Source organism: Pagrus major, chromosome 5 (assembly GCF_040436345.1).
Source record: "Pagrus major chromosome 5, Pma_NU_1.0".
NCBI classification, from domain to species: Eukaryota; Metazoa; Chordata; class Actinopteri; order Spariformes; family Sparidae; genus Pagrus; species Pagrus major.
The window spans coordinates 30,586,185-30,605,699 of NC_133219.1; the positions used below are offsets into that span (position 1 = coordinate 30,586,185).

The window sequence follows — 19,515 nt, forward strand, 5'->3', positions numbered from 1 at the left end:
ATGTCAGTGTGCTGCTAAATAAGATATTAATCTAAGGATATTGTGGTTTCATGGTCATAACTGTTTGATGTGCTTTTATGAACATGTGCCATGTGTAACTGTATGTCTGACTTGTGTGAAAACTTGACAGAGCTGCCTGAAGATGCAAAATATATGTCAGTGTAAACTGACAAAGTTGCATCATATATCATGTTTAAATCAACAAGTGGTGGCAGTGGGGTTTACTGCAGTTACACACATGTACATTCACCTCCACAAATGTTTTCCTGGTGGTATATGAGTCTTTTTAAGATTGCCTTCTATACAAGAGCACAAGCCAAGTACAAAGGGAATAATATTAATCTAAAATAAGGCTGTTCCCCAAGAGGATTCAGTGCAGGAGGTAAGTATATGAGCTCCAGTGTAAGGGTGATCATTAGCTTGGCTACTGGTTTTATGTGTGATCAAAGTCTAATAGAGCAGAAAGATCTTACGGATTCACTATTAAAAGTAAGTTTAACTTTAAACACTTTGAAGACCTGTGAGTGTCTTCTTTCAATTTAAGTGCAGCTTTAGTCCACATATGTCACAAACACAAAAGGATATTGGAAACAACTTGGATCATTTATTTTGGACTGAATCAATGAATACAAAAACATTTGGGGTTGGCTGACACCGCGACACCATAGGAAGTATTTACAAATGTGTTATCTACAAGAAGGAATGGGATATTTGAAACCTGCTTTCCCAAAATGGGCAAAAATAGAGAGAGAGAGACACCAAAGTGGAGCGAACAAGTGCTGAAATTAACACTGGGGCTATTTGGACCACAGCCAGCAGCTCTGAACTCCACTTCAGAGCCAGTGAAGCGTTGTCACATCACACAGATGGCATCATTCATACGGCTGACTGAATCAAAGTTGACACAACACCTCCTGCTGTGGATCTCATTAGACAGGCGGACTTCAGAGACCTCAGTGATCATCGTGAGATCACTTCAGCCCTCCAATCACTCAGGACAAGTCCCAGTCGCCTGCTTTTCTCTATTCTTCCTTTTTGGGCTGTTAGAAACAACTTAGGAAGCTTCTTCATCGATCTTGGGTGCCAAGTAGTATTTGACGTGTCCCATATCAGCAATCTTGTACTCCACCACTGTAGGAAGAAAAAAAAAAGTCAAGTTAGGGTCACAATGTCTGTAAAAACATTAAGAATCCAAATAAAGACTTCACTTTTAAAAATGACAGCTGTTCTTACCGAGGGGGATGTCAGCGGACATGCTGAGAGTGACTGTCTTTGACAGTGGCGTGGCCTTGGTGAAGAAGTTCAGGTAGTTGAGGGCAAAGATCAGCTGGACGGGTTCATTCATCTCAATGGTAACCTAAAGACAGGGAGTAAAAGGGAATCGTCAAACATTAGATACACACAAGATATGCCATCAGAACAGTTAAAATAAAAAGGACTGCAGCATTAACAATTAATTTAATTATGTTTGTGCAGACCAACGTGAAGGCTTCAAGTAGCTTGTTGTGTCGGACTACAAACAATTTGGATGACAAGAACGGTTCTTTAAAAAAGGTTCTTCTCATGAAATTTGGATCTGACCAACATCAAATGGATCAAAACCAGATCTTTGTTCAGTCTGATTTATTTATTGGTGCTGTGTCTGACCATTTTTGTTTTTGACTGCAGTACAGGTTACTGCCATTTATGGCCTCTTACGGAGTTATTTCACATATCTTCTGACCCTTTTAAGTAACTGTCTTATAATGCATTTTCTTGTCTGATTGATAATACGATTATGTGCCTTTTTATTGTTGCTTTGTGTGGACCCCAGTAAAACTAGCAAACACTGGGAGGTAATGTGGATTCAAAATATAGATAATAATAATAATAATAATAATAATAATAATAATAATAATGACAATTTTCCCATCAATCGAATAATTGTTTCAGCTTTTAATAGTTGCTTCTGGGAACAAACATTAATTCAGCAATAAATAATTTGAACAAATTCTTTTTTGTTTGAATTATTCAGGCTTAATAATGGAAATAAGACATTTTTGGTTTCCAAAAAACAAAGTAATCAAGTCACTGTGAACTCTTGGTCACATGATTTTTGTGAAATTTGAACAGTGCATACAGTCTTTCATTATTATGATTATTATTTCTACTTAATTTTTCTATTCTATTTTGCTGTCTTGTTTCATTTTCTTCCATCATTCACTCTCTTTATTTTGGCAATTATTCCCTTTATATCCTCGCCAGTGCACTCTGGTGGACAAACTATGTAATGGCAACACCATTATTAAACATAATGGCATTTCTGTTCTGTAGCTTCTTGTTTATTTACTACTGATATTGGCCAGCTTTATCGTGTGGTTCCACTGTTACCCAAATCAGATTTTAACTCAATCCATCATTAATACTCACTGCCTCATCCTCTTTGTCTACGTTGCTGGTCTGGGACAGCTTGACGTTTCCTGTGCCCAGCTCTCCAGTGGCGGAGAACTTGACTCCGTCCTTGGCGCAGGAGATCATGACGGCGTCACCGATCTGGGACAGGTCACGGCAGATACGGGCAAACTCCCCAGAGGGCATCTTCACCACACAGCTGTACTCCTGCTCCTGGAAAGGACAACAGACGGACAGGGGTCAGGAACAGTGTGCACGAAAAAGTACGTTTGACACAAAACACAAGGACAGGCCAGAGATTACTTACTGGAATACCCAGCTGCTCCACATCCAGGTCCATCAATTTCATCTCATAATCTGACACCTTCTCCTGATCTGTAAGTGAAGAGATAAACAAGACAACAATGCTTAAGACAAAGGGCTAAACAGCATGTGTGAAGTAGATCATCTTGCCACTTTTACTTCCACAAACTACAGTGAAGAACTTACTGAGTGTCTCAAACACAAGGGCGAGTGTGTCTGCGTTGTCTTCTGCTCTGAGGGTGATGATGTCTTCATTTCCTGCGCACTTCAGGATCTTTGACATACTGTATGGGAATGACAGGAAGGGAAAAAGTGAAAACTTGTCCATGCAGCACACTTTGTAGTGTCAAATAATAAAAAAAAAGACATGAGTAATGCCTGTAAAGAAAAATATTACACCTTTACGTTTCTAAATGTAATTATGAATGAATTGTCTGAAATGAATGAAATGGTCTTGTAGGGACATAAGAAATAAAATCTTCAAGTGTGAGTATGAACTACTTTCCTGTTAATCGTCGTCGTTATAATTAAAAATTGAGTTGGATTCAATTTAGGTGTCAATGAAATGCAAATTATGTCACTTTGGATTTAGCGTTGAGGTGCAGCCTTAAATGTAGGCTTAATGTGTCTATACATTAATAATAAATGTTTAATTATCACCATTTATGAAATCTGAGGTAGTTTTACTTACAAAAGAAAGACTTAAACTAAATGTTTCTGCAGGTGTAAGTAAATATAAAAACATCTGTGTGTATTAAAGTTAAACAAACTGTAAAAAAATCACATCACAGCTTGGTAACTACATTCATCCAGAGTTACAAAAGAGAAGAAACCGGAAACGGAAGTGGAATTTGCCGGGTTCGACAACAATTCCCGCCAACCCTCCCTGCGGAGAATTTGGCGCTCAACTGACGTCGCGACGTAATTATAAAAGTAGCTGCGTCATATGTGATCTTCGCCCATTAAATAAAAAACGGTGGTCTTACTTGTGAATATCAAATGTACAGCCTGCTCCGTTTGAAGGCCGACATTACGAAGTTAACTCTGAGAGGGATACATTTCCTTCAAGTCCAGCACAGAGACATGCCCGGGCAATACCGCCAAGATGGCCACCCTCTTTGTATGTGCAGATATGAGACCCAGGCCATTAACTCATGCTAACAAAAGACACTAAAATAAAAACGACCGCCTGACTGTGTGTAACGTTGGCGCTTAGCTATGTGCGTTAAACCCGCTCAGACAAACCAAACCTCGCATGTTTTTTTTTACATCGATTTAAGCAGCCGCCAAACTTTGGTAACTCGACCTGTCAAACTACAACACGCAGCAGTCACTTCATTTCTTGTGCTAGCCAACAACCTAACAACTGAACACGTCGGAGTCAAATAATACACGATCTGTGAGTGGCGTTTACTCCACCTGCTGAGGTTGACTCCCATGGCGAGGTTTCTGTCGCAGCGGTACGAGTCGAAGCCATCGTGCCGCAGGGTGAGCTGCACCAGCGAGACGTGAGAGGAGTCCATGCTCTGGAGGGAGATGCCGGACGAGCTGACGTCCCAGCAGGCTTCTGTGATCAGATCCTTCAGAGCCTCCAGCACCTTCTTCAGGATGGAGCCCTGGACCAGACGAGCCTCAAACATGGTGGCTGTGGTAGTTTTAAGTCTGCGCAGATTCAAACGAAGAGAGTTTTCTGTCGTTGCTCCGTCGAAATGGAGGCTGCAGTTTGAGATATCAGCGAGTTAGGAGAGATACAGACTCCTCTAAGAAGTTCAGGCTTTGTGTTGTTAGCTAGCAGAGGTCCGGCACGCAGACACACTCTCACTGCAGGCGGAGGGTTTGAGCTGTAAGCGCGCGCTAACGTCAGGTTTTAATGATTCGGCGTCTTTACGTCACTTCCGTGTCCTTGTCCGGACGTCCCAGCGACTGGAAAACGTGGTGAGTGATGTCGGCCATATTGGAGAGGACACTGCCGTAAACTGTGTACAATAAACTCTCCGTGCTGCTCCTTCTGCTGTGATTTATGTGTTTATAACAGTGTGCTTGTGTAAGATATCATTTTGTTTACATTGTGTGCTCCGTTTTCTAAAGAGCCCAAAACTGATGCATCATTTGCCATTTATTGTTGTACAATTTTTATATTAAAAAACTAAAGGAGGAAAAAATATTATTTTGAAAGTGCTATATAGATAACTTCATAAGAAATCTAAAAATATACCCAGAAAGCCAACACATAGGCAAAAGAGTAATATACAGTGGATTAAAAACGTGAAATATAATTAATTAAAGCAATTAATAATAATAATAATAATAATAATAATTTAAAAAACACTATAAGAATCTAATTTATATGTCTAAGTTTCAAAAAGCAGATACTGGAAAAGGACATTTATTAAACAATTTCTTATTTCTTTTTCAAAACATTTTTTGGGTGATTTGAGAAAAAGGGGGATAGAGAAGCATTTACCATTTAATTTACATCAATGGAGATTACCTATTATATTGTTAGGATCATACATTTTACACAGACTAACTACTCGTTTGCCCTATCCAAAACAGCAACTTGTCATGCAAACCTTTTCATCTGCTAATAGTTTTGTCCGCTCTATCACAGCAGCACAAAATAAAATACCTTGCATATACATAGTTTATGTAAGTGTACACATATGCAAATATGTATATGGTAATACTTGTAGAGTCATGACTCACGCATTTATTATACAACATGCCCGCTCTATGTTTTTCTTGCGAAAACACTGTCAAAACTGTGACATTCAAGTCTTGTTTCTTTTCCCTGTGATAACTTACATGTTTCTGGTACAGAAAGAAGACACTGACGTTTTGAATTTGAATTTTGTTTTATTGATCAATGTAGAGTGCTTGGTTTGACTCACACATAATGTCACACAACCATGTCCCGGTTGGTCGCACACACACAGACACAAATATAAAATGGATAGTATTTTTATACTGCTGTTAAACCCCTGAGTATATATTGATTCAGGCCACTTTCGAACAGGGTCTTTTGACACTTGGCGCGGATTGATCTCACAAGATTTTATAAAAGAGAGTAAAGAACATTGTTTCTGAAAACCACTCTGAGGTGTTAAGGAATGTCAGACGTGGAACAAAAAACACAATTTGCATTATGTGTTGTGACAGGGATTTCATTTATATTTGGACGGTCACAATTGTGTGTTAGGATGGAGTTTGGAGATTGTAATCTTTTTGTACTGGAGGTATCTGTTTAGAGACCATCAGGCAGGACGTAGTTGGTTGCCATGGCAAGGATGGGAGCTCCTGTTGGGACACCGGGGAAAGGACCACTGGACCCAGCGATGTCAATGTGGGAGTACGGCAGAGGCTTGTCAGAATCCACACCATGCTGCATTGGAAATAAAAGTAACATGTCAATCACTGCACTTCTTCTTTATTGTATTTTTCATAAATAATTACTCATTCTGACGGTGTGTGAGCACCTTTTCGAGGCCTGAGGCCATGATGAGGAAGGCTGCAGGGGTCTGATGTCCTCGAGGTGTAGCTGAGGACGGCAGGTTGTTACACTGCAGAATATCCTCGTACTCAGACTTGCCCTTGTGGAACTCGTAGTCCTCTCGTCTGATGGTGGACACCTCGAACACATCGCCCAACACCTCTCCAGCTGCATGAAAGAGGAAGAACACGTGTTAGTTAGTGATGGAGGGAAGTAAAGCTTTCTGAAGCACTGAACCACTAACTAAGGGATTAAACCCAAGAGCACAATGAATCAGTATCTGTTGTCTCACTGCTGTCTTTATACTAATTATATCATAAAAACTGACCACATTTAAACAAAATAAACAGCCAAATTATCCAAAGAATTTTCTCACCTTTCTGCCATTGAGCAGCATTTTTGTTGCGATGGGCCGGTCCATTATCCATGATGATCTACAACGAGAAATTCAGGACTAAACTCAGTACAAACGAATATTCCTACAGCAGTGGGTTATTTGAATTTTTAATGTTTAGCATCTCTCAGTAAGTGGCTGTGTTGTCTGTGTTTCAGCAGTACTCACAGAGTAGTTCGGTCCCATGGCTCTGATCGCATGACCGGTCAGAGTGGCGATAGTAAACAGCTGAGGAGAAATCTCACGGACTGCCTGCAGACACAGGTGATCAGTATGAGAGAGGATAGACATGCAGAAAAGTGCTTAGGATGAACAAATTAGTAAAATAAGCATTTATAAAGATGTTGTGACCTTCTCCTTCATCTCACATAGCAGGTCGACCATCACCATACGTCCCTCAGCGTCTGTGTTTCCCACTCTCACTCTGCGACCCGCACGGGAAACCACCAGCTCATCGGCCACATAGCAGTCTGACAAAACACACACACACATACACACAGTTGCTTGAGAGGAGTTGCTATAACACAGATCACACTGAGAGAAATGTAAACAGGAACATGTAAGAAAAGAACAAAGTGAATTACACCGACCTGCACCGACACTGTTCCTCACCATGGCCATGGAGCCGACAACCTTCAAATGTTTTGGCTTCAGCTTGGCCACAATCTACAGAGCAGGAGGACGGTTAGATAGGGAACAGTTATGAAAACTTAAAACAAATGCAAAAAGTTCAACGAGCCAGGTTAAAATTTCTAACTTTTGGGAAGTTCCAAGAACATAAATCAGAGTATATGTCCAGTCTTTATTTTCCTCTGATGACTAAATAAGTGCCTGCATGGAGGACTACTCTGAATAATATTCATTGCTTTGCATCCAGTACACCTGCATCCTTGTCCAAAATTGCCAAATGCTTCATCAAAGTCCTGACGTGTCGACATGCAGTAAAAAGCTCCCTAAGCGTTTATTATTCAGGTGCAGAGTTGGAGGGTCATTCACCTGGAAGAAGCCAGCCACAGCAGCAGCTCCACACTTGTCCCTGTGCATCCCAGCCATGAAGCCACCAGCCTTGATGTCTGCTCCACCAGTGTCGTAGGTGATGCCCTAGAAACAACAACTATTTATTAAGCAGATACAATACACGCAAATTTGAGGCCAACATCTAACCAGTTAAACCTAACGTTCCTTCCTTAAATTTCAGTTTGATAAACTTAAAAGGACTGTTGCAGCCAACAATTATTTTCATAATCTAATTATTTGCTTTATTAAAAGTCCCACATCCAGAGGCGACTTCTTTAAATGTCTTGATTGTCCTACAGAAACCCAAAAGATATTTAATTTACTATCATGCAAAACAAATGCATAAAATCTGCACATTGAATAAGCTGGAAACATTGAATGTTGTAAGAAAGTTTCACTTTCCGACTGATTATTGGATCATCGGATTCATCACCAATGAATGCAGCTTTACATAAGTTATGCAAGTGTATCTGTTTGTGAAATGTGATGCAGTTTTCATAATGCTCTGAAACAATCAAATCAACTAAAACATTTTATTTCAACTAAAACATTTTAGATGTCCTACAGCTGTCATGCTGACATTCTCTGTCTTTGGAAGACTTTTCTGCTCACCTTTCCCACCAACATGAGTGTCTTTTGGATAGGTCCTTCTCCACAGTACTGCAGCCTGATAACTCTGGCCTGGTGACGAGGTACACCTGTATGAGGAGGAAACTGTAACTAAGTATGCAGACATCTTTTAAAAAAAACTGACGGTTGTGAAAATCTGTGAGAGTCGTGTGACAAAACAAAATATGTTCTCCTACTGTTTGCACAGCGGTTGACCGCAGCCAGACAGGGATACTCTTTCTCCAGAACCTTCACATCACTCACCACTTCGACCTAAAGGTAAATGAATGCACATGTTCTTATGTTTGGGGCCAGAAAAAGTGGCAATAAATGTCACTGAAGAACCTAACACCCACGCAATTGTCCCGGACTGTGGCTGAAATTTTTTCTACACATTTTCTAATGAGGAATACTAGATGGCTAAAAATAAAAACAGAGGATCCTGTGATTCTGTTGCACACACGATACAACATTTCTCGCTACCTGCACAGGGCTGTCCTTGAAGAGCTCCTGGACGTACTCAGCCACACGGGGCGCAGCCATACGTTCCGGGTCTGAGCCTCCAATGTCCCGACATGCCAGTCTGATGAGAAGGGGAAACAGGACAGCTGGTTGAACAAGTGAACATCAGAACACGAGACATCTCTAGCTGGAAATGAGGTGAAGCATTCGACCCACCTCCCACTCTCCAGGGCGTCAGCCAGCTCCACCAGTCTCTTTCCCTCCGCCTGCTGTGGTGTCCACAGCCCCAGAACACAGGCCTTATAGTCGGTGGGTTTAATGTTCGCCTCCCTCACCTCCAGGGGCTTTCGTGGGGGAAAAATAGAAATAGAAACAAGTGAGTGAATTTTTGCTATCTAGATACACGCAGTTACAGCTAAGATAGACAGTTCACAACTAGAATTATAGCAGACACCTACATAGACAGTGGTGGATATTTGTCTCAAGTCTGAGCTTCAACTGGACTCCATAATGTTGGGCATAGCAAACACCCTGAGGTTCAAGCCTACGTGAGTAAATGTCATATTTAGTTTTGCAGGATGAAAACACGGTAAGATTTTCTTGTAAGCATACAAAGAAATAGATTTTTTGTATCTTTTTTGCACACATTTTTCAACAGGTGCACAATATGATCAGGTATGTGATCTTAAAAGGGTTAAAAAAAAAAATTCATTTCAACTTGACTTTAAATAGTGTCTCTTTCAATTCCATGTGGATTTGAAAAGAACGGCTGAAAATATATGCAGCAGAAGCGAGAATATCCTGACTTTTTGGCTCCAAAAAGACTTGATCCTACATTTCCCATAATGCAACCATTACCATTTTTTCTTCATTAGACTGGCCAATGCACACATCTTTCAAACATATCCATATATGACTTGTTTTTGCAGTGTATGAACAGAGTCGTACCTCACATGACACATAAACTAAACTTTAATAGTGTGAACAGAGTCTGTTTGTAGCCGTTGACCTGAGAATGAATTACGGTGTTTTCTCACCATGTAGAGAGCCTGAAGGGCCCCGAGGGCAGCCACCATGGTGCTGTTCTTATAGTCCTTGTGTGGAGGGCAGACCAGCAGGGGGCGTTGCATGCCGGCTTTCAACGCCCTGAAAAGAGACAAAGAGGAGTGAGACAGCAGAGAAACGTCGAGGTAAACCAGAAATGTGAGAAACTACAGGGTGAATAAAATCAGCTGCCGTCCACTGACCGTTTGATGCCGTTGGCCGCCGCATCGCTGAAGCGTCTGATATCATCATAGTCACGGTTTACCGGGCCGGTGGAGGCAAACACCAGGCGGTTACCAGGGAGACCGGGGACCCTCAGGATCACCACCTCCTCCCCCAGACCACTGTCAACCTAGAGGGAGAGAGATGATGAAAATAACACATTTCATTAGAAAACACGTTGCACCAGATCTTGTTGGAGATCACCTGCATTTACTGCAAAATGTGCTAATTTTCACAAAGAAAGGGCACCGATGCAAAAAGATTTGAGGGATTTGAAGAAGGGATTTGAAGAATGATATGTTAAAACCACAATTACTCCTCAATTCTATTTCCTTTTCCTTTTCTCTTTTCCTGTCCTACATGATAAACACACGGTCTTACTCCTGATGACCTGCAGTAATCTGAGTTTTTGCATTTGTGTACATGTAGTCTGGGTGTTAACGAGACAAAGAAAGATCAGGTGAGAGCATTCATTATTTCACAGGTTTGTGAGGTTGAAACTTACAGAGCTGTAGTCCTGCAGTGGTGCTTTCAGATGCTCAAGCTCAGGCGTCAGCGTGTCATGGCTCTGGGTCACCAACACGAGGCCATCAAAACTACAAACAAGACAATACCATCATTAAACACAGCCGTTTGTTCAGGTACACAAAATAATTTACAAACACCCTGGTAGCTAAAGAGGAAGCACCGCATTTCTCTTAATACTCACTTCTGATTCTTGAGGTCGGTGGTCCATTCAACAGGCTGGACGCTGGACAGAGAAACCCAGAATGGAAACCCAGAGTTATTATTTCCTCTTGTATAAGCAAAGTCAGCATTGTCTGACACGGTGAAGCAAAGACATTTCAGACAGAGTGGCGCAATTAGACCTTATGTCAGCTTTTATAATGCAGGCTAATGATAACAAAGTGGGTCAAAGTGTGGAAACCTGCAAGACCTTTGAGATCTGCTTTAAATTCAGCTGTTAAAAGAGTGTTACAGGTTTATTGCATTGAAATCTAAACTTTGTACAGAGTGATCTTTTTCCAGGAAGCAATCACTGCAATTCACAGTGGATGATCATGTTACACGTCTGTTAACAAGTCAGATTTTAGCACTTGTCAGACATTCCTGGCATCATATGACACCTGACAAGAATTCAAGTATAGTAAGAATGAAAGTGAGATCCATGCAAAACTGACTGTGTGGACCCTGTTAGTGGAAACTGTATCCTGCAAAGATCAAGCTCCTGTTGCAACATGAGAGGATCAGATTCTTCTACTTTCACATGTGCGTTAATACAGAAATTAAACATTTGGCCAACTATCGCAAATAGATTACCTAAGCCTACTTAACCCAATCAGTTATACAGCTCTAGGGGGAAATAGCCTGCTTAGTGAAACCTTTTGTGAGTCTCCTCCACTGATCCTGACGCGCTGAAAGAGCACGCGGCACAAAGCTGCACGTGAGAAACCCGTTACACCGGAAGGCAAACCAGGCAGGTAAAATAAAACTGATAATCTCACCTGGTGCACATTTTGGTCCTCCTTCTCCAGTGTCTTCAGGGCGAAAGAGACAGCTGATAGCCGACAGCGGGTCCTTCCCTTCACTCCTCCGGTTGATCACATGATCTAATAAGTTGCACTCGTGCTGCCTTCGCAGGGTTCCTGTAGCTCGTAAATACGACAACTCGAGTCGTAAAATGCCATTTTTCTCATACTCATTCAAGAGCTTTGGATGTTATTTGGTTGAAACATTAAGTAATTACTTTGTTGTTCCAGTTGAAGTAGTTAAAGAGTCTACAAGGACCTGGTTAGGCATTAAATTGAAATAATCGTATCGCTAGCTAGCTAACGTGTCAATACGCTGAAGTTGCTACATTCCCACTGCACCCTAAGGCGCATTCACGGATGAACTAGGGAGTTGTAGTTTCTAGAACTGATTCAGCTTACGCTAAAAGCAGCATTTAGATAAATATATGGCCGATATAGCAATTATTTCTTGATATCATATCATAAAAATCATGGCTAGCCTCTGTCGTTATCTTCGCGCTCGCAAGTTAGCTAACACTTGACAGAACTGACCTCTGAACTACAAACACTAACCGGAAGTAGTTAAATTAGTGTTTTCTGTGGACAACCGGAGAGGTAAATGTATTTAAACCACAGAGTACAAAGGGCAGGAAGTATGAGACAGCTGCCCTGGTTATACAGCAGCAAATTACGTTGTCATATTCCCTCTTGAAATGGCGTTTTAGCGAAGATAATCTGCAAAGCTACAGATTGAGCTGCAGGTAGGCAGGAGTCACCCACTGCTGCAGCTGTGCCCACGCTTGTCTCTTTTCTCATCGTGGGTATGATTCACAGCTGTTAGCACGTGAGAGCAGGAAATAACAAGTGCGCTGATGCAGACATGAAGACATAATTTCAGTGTTGGGGAGCAGTGACCTACGTGTCATGAGAGAGATGAGAGTAGTTTGCTGGTAGTTTCATGAAAGTCATTTTTGCACAGTGCATTATTTGCACAGAGTAATAACTGTTTTTTGCCATGTTTGTGTAGTTAGATACTGGATCTACAAACTTTGGGTCGTAAAGGAAAGGAGAACTTGAATATCTTAGGCGTGGATTAGTCCCAAGTACTGCTTATTGGTATTTGTGTTCAGAGGAGTTGTTGCGTGCCATTTTAGGAGTTACCTGCCAAACTGAGACCCACACCTGGACTGCTTCTCTCGACATACTGGTTTGGGTGCGGTTCACATCTTATTAATTTTGTTCAGACTGTCATTTTGATCAGACTGAAGTTTGAATCTGCTTCTGTACAAAGAAAGCTTAACGTGTTATATAAAGACATGGAAAGGTCATGTAATTTCACAGCAGGGGCAGTGATGAATGAGTCAATAAATTGATATGTCAACAGAACTGTCATTACTGACATTTTTTGATAATCGATGACTTATTCATCAAGGAAAAGTACCAAACTTCCTCTTGTTTAGCATCTCAAATGTGAGGATTTGCTGCTTTGCTCCTTTTTTTATTATTTGATTTTAAAATTTCATACAGTTTTGACTTCAGTTGGACAGAACATGTTATCTGAAGCTGTTACTGTTAAGTGTAATGGGAACTTTGCACTGTTTTGACATCTGATCGACTAATTTATATATGGAATAAAACATGGAGGTCTTGATTTGAGTGTAGATGCTGTTATATATTGTTTTTGTGTCTCTTGGCTTGAAGGATTTCACAATAAAGCGATGAAGGGGTGAAAAAAAGGACAAAAAGTCTTCAAGATGCCATCAAAGACATAAATCTAATTTTCTGTTTGATTTCTGTTTACCTTCTGCTTCTCTGTCACCTGTCATATTTTCTCCTCACATCACTGCTTTTGTCCTCTACAGATGAGACTTCCCCTTCGCTCCTTTTGCATCTTCAGGAGTTTATTTTGTCAAAAGCGAACAACAAACCCACAGCGGCGAGGCTTGAGTGGTGCAGCGATGCGTCTGGTGCAGTTTCGTCATCATGGTGACGGTGGGAGCATTAGAGTGGGAGTGGAGCAAGGCGAGGGGCTCGGCGTGGTGGATCTGAAGGCGTTTGACCCCTCCATGCCCTCGACAATGAGGGAGCTGCTGGAGCTGGGAGACAAGGGCCTGGAGTGTGCACAGAGGTATCAAACACACAAAAGCCTTCCTACATTCAGACATATAATGACCAAATATCTTTGTTTTGACTGTACATGAGCTGTTAAATCCCCGTCGTCTTCTTTCATAATTATGCTTTTCGTACTCTCAAATCCTTGCCGTCATTATCCTCAACATCCTCTGAATAAATCAAACGCACGGTTTCCATAATTTCCTCAAATAAGCGTGTTTTTCTCAATAAATGTCATCTCCTCAATCAACAGCCTCCCTGAATAATTTACATCTTTCACCCTTGTGTAAATTATCATCACAGCTCATCATAAAACTTTACAATCTTTGTCATCATCATCTTGTTTGTGTTGGTGAAACGGCATCTTCCTAAATGGACTTGTTTAAATAATCTTCCTACATCCTATTTGTTCTTATAACTTTATCTTCCTCCACATCATCTTGTACCTACATCATCATCCTCTTCAAAAAACCTCCTCTCAAATCATCATGTTCTTGCTGACTCGTCGTCCTCCTCTCCCTCAGAGCCTTGTCTTCCGGTCAGTGTGTGCTGGAGCGATCAGACATCCAGCTGCTGTCTCCTGTGTTAGCCCCAGAGAAGGTGGTGTGTGTGGGTATGAACTACCGGGACCACTGCCTGGAGCAGAACGCCCCGATCCCCAAAGAGCCGATCATCTTCAGCAAATTCCCCAGTGCCATCACCGGGCCATATGATGACATCATTCTGCCCGAAGAGAGCCAGGTGAGAGCAGGGAAAAAAAGGGGTAAAGAAGATCTGAGGCCCCTCCAAGTGGTCAAGAGGGCACAACAAATATTTTAGGTCTAATCGAGTCTCTTCTTTGTCAGGAGTGACATTTTAAAATCAATCCTACACGTGACAAGGAGACAACAGAAAGAAGCTACAACCAGCTAACTTATTTGTTTGTTTTAACTTTGGCAGTCGAGGTAAAGATTTGCAGACACAGTTGAACAAGGAAGTGCAGTAGTTGAGGTGTAATATATTAAAAGAAAATGGATGACTTTTTCTTTTAATGTTGAAGTAGGCATCTACATTTTTCACACTGAGCTCAAATTTTAGGCTGTGATCAAAAGTAATCCCAAGATTTTGTACACCGAGTTTATCACAACAAGAGAGTGAACTAAATGAGTAACTGTGCATCACAGTTTCTGGGCAAATAAAGTTAACTTGTGGAAGATTTTGAAAGACTTGATCCTGAGGGAAGAAAAAAAAAATTTAGTGTAGATTTTAATACTAACCAGAGGAGGGATGAGCGTCTCCTGAGCACTTTTTTACGTTTTGTCTTGAAATAAGAGTTGAGACAAATTTTTATTCAGAATAAATTCCTGAAATAAATTAATTCATGCCAACATCCAATCACTTCACTTCCACTTGAAGATTATTTAAATGTTTTTTTTTCCTAGGATGTTATAATTAAAAAGACACAATCAAATTCTGTGTCTCTTCATGTTTTCAAGAGCCCCACAACTTTGTATATATATTAAATGTGTACAGCGTGTGTATATACATCATTGTCTTTTTATAGTATACTGTTGAATGACAGTAAATCAACATACAGTACTTTTTTTATACTAACATAAATAATACAATTTGTATGGTGCTGAATGTCAATTAAACATCACCTCAGTCTCAACAGATTCAGCACTTTTTAGCTTCCTCTGGACTTTGAACTCCAAACACTTCTCTCAACAACATTTCATTGTGTGGATCAACAGCACACTGAAAAATGAAGCATTTTAAGTGAAAACACTCACTCTAAAACTCCAACACGTAGAATTAGTGTGTAGATTGAGAATAGCTTTTGGTGCTTCTTGATGCTCAATGTGCTTCATCTTTTCTGTTAAGGAGGTAGACTGGGAGGTGGAGCTGGCCTTTGTGATTGGCCGAAGAGGAAAACACATCAAGGTGAGCATCACGCCATAACCACTGAGGGTCACCATACTTTGATGGTTTGGTGAGGCATCTCTTCTGACTTTTGTTGTTCAGGAGGAAGACGCTCTCTCCTACGTGGCCGGGTTCACTGTGGCCAATGACGTCAGCGCACGCGACTGGCAGATGAAGCGCAACGGGAAGCAGTGGCTGCTGGGAAAAACGTTTGACAGCTTCTGTCCTCTGGGCCCTGCATTAGTTACCACAGACGCTGTGAAAGGTGAGACACCACAGAAAGAGAGACCAACAGCTAAAGACAATTTTTTTTGATGGATTACATGTGTTGACCTCCTGTATCATTAATTCCCCAGATCCTCACAACCTGGGTGTCCGCTGCCTGGTTAATGGAGAAGCAGTCCAGAGCAGCAACACTGATCAGATGATCTTCAAGACGGAGGCGCTGGTCGCCTGGGTGTCAAAGTAAGTTCACTCTGAAAGTTTTCCTCTCACGATGATGTTGTCTTTGCTTTACAGAGATATAGTGTGATTCAGCTTCACACTTTTTCTCCTTCAGTAAATCAAGCTGAGAGTGCAGAGTTTCTGTTTGAGAAATTATGCAAATCAAATCGTGTCTGAAATGAATCCACAGAAGGAGCACTCTGCGGGCAAATGGCCTCAGTTCATCACAGACTCGCAGCTGAAATGACATGCTCCAAATAAGACTTATCCGCTGTGGCCGGCAGCCTTTTGCCCTTAAGCACCCTGACCAACTGGAGCGTTCTCTGATCTGATTTGAAATTATTGGACAGAAAAGCCTCTCTGTCATTTGCCTGACGAAGCCTGTGTTGTTCTGTAATAATGGCCACCCACACTACCTTTCACAGGATCTGTATAAACACTACGACCATTAGTGGAAGTTATCGGTTTGATAAAGATGACATTGCATGACCATGACGAAAAGTTCCTCATTTTCTACAGTTGATAGCAAGTCATGTTACATTTGATGCACATGCTCTTTCCTGTAACTGACTCTGGTCCTCCACTGTGTGTTTTTCCTCCTGTCAGGTTTGTGACATTGACTCCAGGTGATGTGTTCCTGACGGGCACTCCTCCAGGTGTGGGTGTGTTCAGAAACCCTCCCGTCTTTCTCAAGGTGAAGTCATGAGAGTAACTGATAAAAATTAGCCGCACATGAACTTTTTACTTTCACTCTATCGTGATTATTAAACTCAATGGCTGCATATGACCTGCGTATGCTATGTTAGAGAGTTAAAGGGGCTGTGTAAACTGTAACAGATTATTTTAATAGATAGTGAGGGTGAAGTTAAAGTTGTATTTTTTTAACTAAATGTTTAACTGTTTTCTTTTCCAGAAAGGAGATGTGGTGGAGTGTCAGATCGACAAGTTGGGCTCAATTATTAACAAAGTCGTCTAAACCTGGAAAAAACCTGCTGGAAACAGGAACTATACATGAAGGAGTATCAGCTGTTAAATAAACAGATCCACTGCTTCACACAATGAATTACTATTTTCAAAAAGTTTAAATGTTCTTTGGTTTTAAATAGAATGTGTGAAAACCAGCCAGAACTGTGTTTCGTAATGAAGGTTTTGTGCATGATACTACAGTAACTGAGGAGGGCAAACATGATATTTTTACTACACAACACGGTATAATTACATGACTCAACGTGGTGTTCTACAGCTCGACCCGGGCTATTGAGGCATTGTCATCACTGGATGTAAAAATACCCTCCATCAGCAGCCACCCACTCCTGCTGTAGAAACTGTGAACCCCCTGACTTTTTTTTTTTTATACGTAAAAAAATATATAAAGTATTCCTAATTATGCTGAACATCCGGGATGACAAATTGATTATTTTTCTACTAACTTGGAGCCACTTTCTCATAAAAAAGTAAGCAGATTTCCACTAATAGAAAAAAGTGAATTAATTTAGAAAATATTAGCGCATCAAAATGTGTCTCTTACATTGCCTGGGAGAAAATTCTTTATAATTAAACTTCGATCCTTGTTTTGATGCATGTACTTACTTGCATCATTTTCTTTTTTGCTTAAATCACTTAAATAGTTTTTTTCCCCCCACTGACAGGCAGTTTTAGAGATATCCCCTGACTAATGTGATGAGGTGACTTGCTGTACCTGATACTTTAATCAACCATTATGTAACTAAATAATGTTTGAAATGATTAGATTCAATATCTGTCTTGCTCTAGGACACTTCTATCAATTAACCACCAATGCTACAATTAATGACCAGCTCCACAACCTTAGCTCCAGTCGCCCCAAAAGTTCATATAATGAGAAATGTTTCTAAATGTGAAGACAGAGTCAAGACGGATAAAGTCAAAGAAATTACTGAAATAATTTGCATCATACAAAATGCAATCACTTCACCCCTCAGAGTGTAGCAGAGTTTTCAGACGGGGATATTGTTTTGCAAAATATGTGTTTTCTGGCATATTATATAAACAATAAACCTGATTTTAGCGAGCTGATGCAACAGTCCTGCAATATATCATCCCTTCATGAAGGTTATAATGTTCTGTTTTTATTGTTTTATAGAGGTGTTGATTCACCTGTGTGGTCATTTTGGAGGATGTAGTTTGTGGTGCTGCTGTGATATAATCAGAGGTGTTTCCAATATTTAGTCTGGTCTCACTGACACAGACATGGTGACAAAATATAAGAAACCCTTCTCAGTATAATGCTCCACACTTCACCAGCACTACAAACTACATTCTCCAAAATGACAATACAGATGAATCAAGACCTCTGAAAACAGTGTCAACAGACTGACCATTATAATCTTCATGGAGGAGGATTTATTGTATAGTTTTAGTTAAACATGATCTTGTGTATGCTGTGTCCCAATACCATACAACATAGTAATTGTATACAGTCTGTAGTATGGATAAATCTTCATAGCAAACTCTTTTTGCATTTAGTATACACAAAATCAATGTACTTCTTTCACCTCTGCCAAGGAGGTTATGTTAAGCCTGTGTTCGTTTGTCTGTCTGGTGATGCAGTTATGGGTGGTTTAAAATTTAGAGTGATACAGGATTATCAATTTTGATATTGGAATAGATTTGATTGAAGGGGGATTGGTGGGCCTTAGTCGAGGTAAGCGCTCTACTGAGGGTCATCCTAGTTCAAGCTGTGAGCAGCATTTCCATTTCCTTGATGCAATGCCTTCTGGGAGAATAGTGTACATCAAGGTACACTGCATCGGTTGTGTATTTACAGATATTAGATTTAACAATGCTTACACGTACTATCAAACTAATAAATAATTAAATACAATGTACTGAGGCTGTAACAGTACATTCAGTTCAACACTGGGTGGCAGTAGAGTTTCACGGTCAATGAGAGCTGATCAACTGCAGCTTCGCTTTATGGTCGGGTAAAAAAGAAAATAATCACATTGAGTCCTTACTGTAAACTCCATAATATAAGTGCCTGCCAAGAAAAAAGAAAAAAAGAAAATAAGCTCTATATCCCGTTCAGAATTGGGCATCGATTGGTCTGCATCTCTGTCAAAAGGTCGACATCAAGCACAAACTCTCCTGAGGTCTGAGTCAGCGCAGAAAGATCTACATTCAGGAAGACGATGAGTTGAGGTGATAAGCTGTTTGGATAAACTGCATCTATAACAATGATCAGAACATACTACTGTAAACCATTTTATCTGTGTACAAGGATTCAACTAATATGTATCTGAATATACATTCATCAATATATATAAATGATGAAATTTATAGTTCATGTTTGTGCTGTTAATTTCTGATTAACACTGCATTTCTCTGGCTTCTGTTTTTGTTTACCTCAAGTTGCAAGCTGTGTGCGTCTCTCTCTCTCTCCCGAGCTTTCTCCTCCTCCTCCTCCTCCTCTCTTTCACTCCAGCTCCTCTTTGCTGAACCATCTGCACCCGGGAACCTCTCCCTCTCTCTCACTCTCTCCTGGCTGTCGATGCCTCACATATGTGCTGGTTCTGGATCGTCATCCCCTCATACCCCCTCATGGATCACTGCTCACTTATGTTTTACAACTGTCT

At 40.7% G+C, this 19,515-nt stretch overlaps 3 protein-coding genes across 4 annotated transcripts; 1 reads left to right on the top strand and 2 right to left on the bottom strand.

Annotated features, from left to right (window-relative positions):
• Positions 1–582: 582 nt before the first annotated feature.
• On the bottom strand, positions 583–4,532 carry LOC140995950 (proliferating cell nuclear antigen). The gene is made up of 6 exons (XM_073466126.1): positions 4,114–4,532; positions 2,881–2,978; positions 2,699–2,766; positions 2,410–2,604; positions 1,234–1,357; positions 583–1,131 (listed from the first exon to the last, which is right to left on the bottom strand). Exons 1-6 carry the CDS (start codon positions 4,332–4,334, stop codon positions 1,055–1,057), a joined length of 783 nt encoding a protein of 260 aa, XP_073322227.1. The 5' UTR covers positions 4,335–4,532; the 3' UTR covers positions 583–1,054.
• Positions 4,533–5,530: 998 nt separating this feature from the next.
• Positions 5,531–11,513, bottom strand: LOC140996312 (putative aminopeptidase W07G4.4). The gene is made up of 16 exons (XM_073466669.1): positions 11,438–11,513; positions 10,642–10,683; positions 10,438–10,528; positions 9,914–10,062; positions 9,704–9,812; positions 8,883–9,010; positions 8,688–8,787; positions 8,402–8,477; positions 8,208–8,293; positions 7,575–7,679; positions 7,169–7,244; positions 6,930–7,048; positions 6,747–6,830; positions 6,561–6,618; positions 6,171–6,352; positions 5,531–6,076 (listed from the first exon to the last, which is right to left on the bottom strand). The coding sequence occupies exons 1-16, from the start codon at positions 11,446–11,448 to the stop codon at positions 5,939–5,941; spliced, it is 1,554 nt and encodes a 517-aa protein (XP_073322770.1). The 5' UTR covers positions 11,449–11,513; the 3' UTR covers positions 5,531–5,938.
• Positions 11,514–12,117: 604 nt separating this feature from the next.
• On the top strand, positions 12,118–16,964 carry fahd2a (fumarylacetoacetate hydrolase domain containing 2A). Of its 2 annotated transcripts, none has more exons than XM_073466369.1 (8): positions 12,118–12,204; positions 13,306–13,571; positions 14,080–14,296; positions 15,419–15,478; positions 15,560–15,722; positions 15,814–15,922; positions 16,508–16,595; positions 16,815–16,964. In XM_073466369.1, exons 2-8 carry the CDS (start codon positions 13,306–13,308, stop codon positions 16,875–16,877), a joined length of 966 nt encoding a protein of 321 aa, XP_073322470.1. In that variant the 5' UTR covers positions 12,118–12,204; the 3' UTR covers positions 16,878–16,964. The 2 variants fall into 2 exon arrangements, with proteins under 2 accessions (XP_073322470.1, XP_073322469.1); XM_073466368.1 differs by lacking the exon at positions 12,118–12,204 and adding an exon at positions 12,212–12,656.
• The last annotated feature ends 2,551 nt before the right edge of the window (positions 16,965–19,515 follow it).

What these genes read in the sequence shown, in the direction of transcription:
- fahd2a (XM_073466369.1), top strand. Translation starts at nt 13,306, where the DNA reads ATGAGACTTCCCCTTCGCTCCTTTTGCATCTTCAGGAGTTTATTTTGT. An exon ending in TTCTGCCCGAAGAGAGCCAG is followed by an intron (nt 14,297 to 15,418) that starts GTGAGAGCAGGG and finishes TTTTCTGTTAAG; the next exon opens with GAGGTAGACTGGGAGGTGGA. An exon ending in CTGGTCGCCTGGGTGTCAAA is followed by an intron (nt 15,923 to 16,507) that starts GTAAGTTCACTC and finishes TCCTCCTGTCAG; the next exon opens with GTTTGTGACATTGACTCCAG.
- LOC140996312 (XM_073466669.1), bottom strand. An exon ending in TCAAGGACAGCCCTGTGCAG is followed by an intron (nt 8,478 to 8,687) that starts GTAGCGAGAAAT and finishes ATTTACCTTTAG; the next exon opens with GTCGAAGTGGTGAGTGATGT. An exon ending in TGCTGCTCAATGGCAGAAAG is followed by an intron (nt 6,353 to 6,560) that starts GTGAGAAAATTC and finishes TCTTTCATGCAG; the next exon opens with CTGGAGAGGTGTTGGGCGAT.
- LOC140995950 (XM_073466126.1), bottom strand. Translation starts at nt 4,334, where the DNA reads ATGTTTGAGGCTCGTCTGGTCCAGGGCTCCATCCTGAAGAAGGTGCTG. An exon ending in ATGGGAGTCAACCTCAGCAG is followed by an intron (nt 2,979 to 4,113) that starts GTGGAGTAAACG and finishes ATTCCCATACAG; the next exon opens with TATGTCAAAGATCCTGAAGT. An exon ending in TGGAGCAGCTGGGTATTCCA is followed by an intron (nt 2,605 to 2,698) that starts GTAAGTAATCTC and finishes TGTCCTTTCCAG; the next exon opens with GAGCAGGAGTACAGCTGTGT.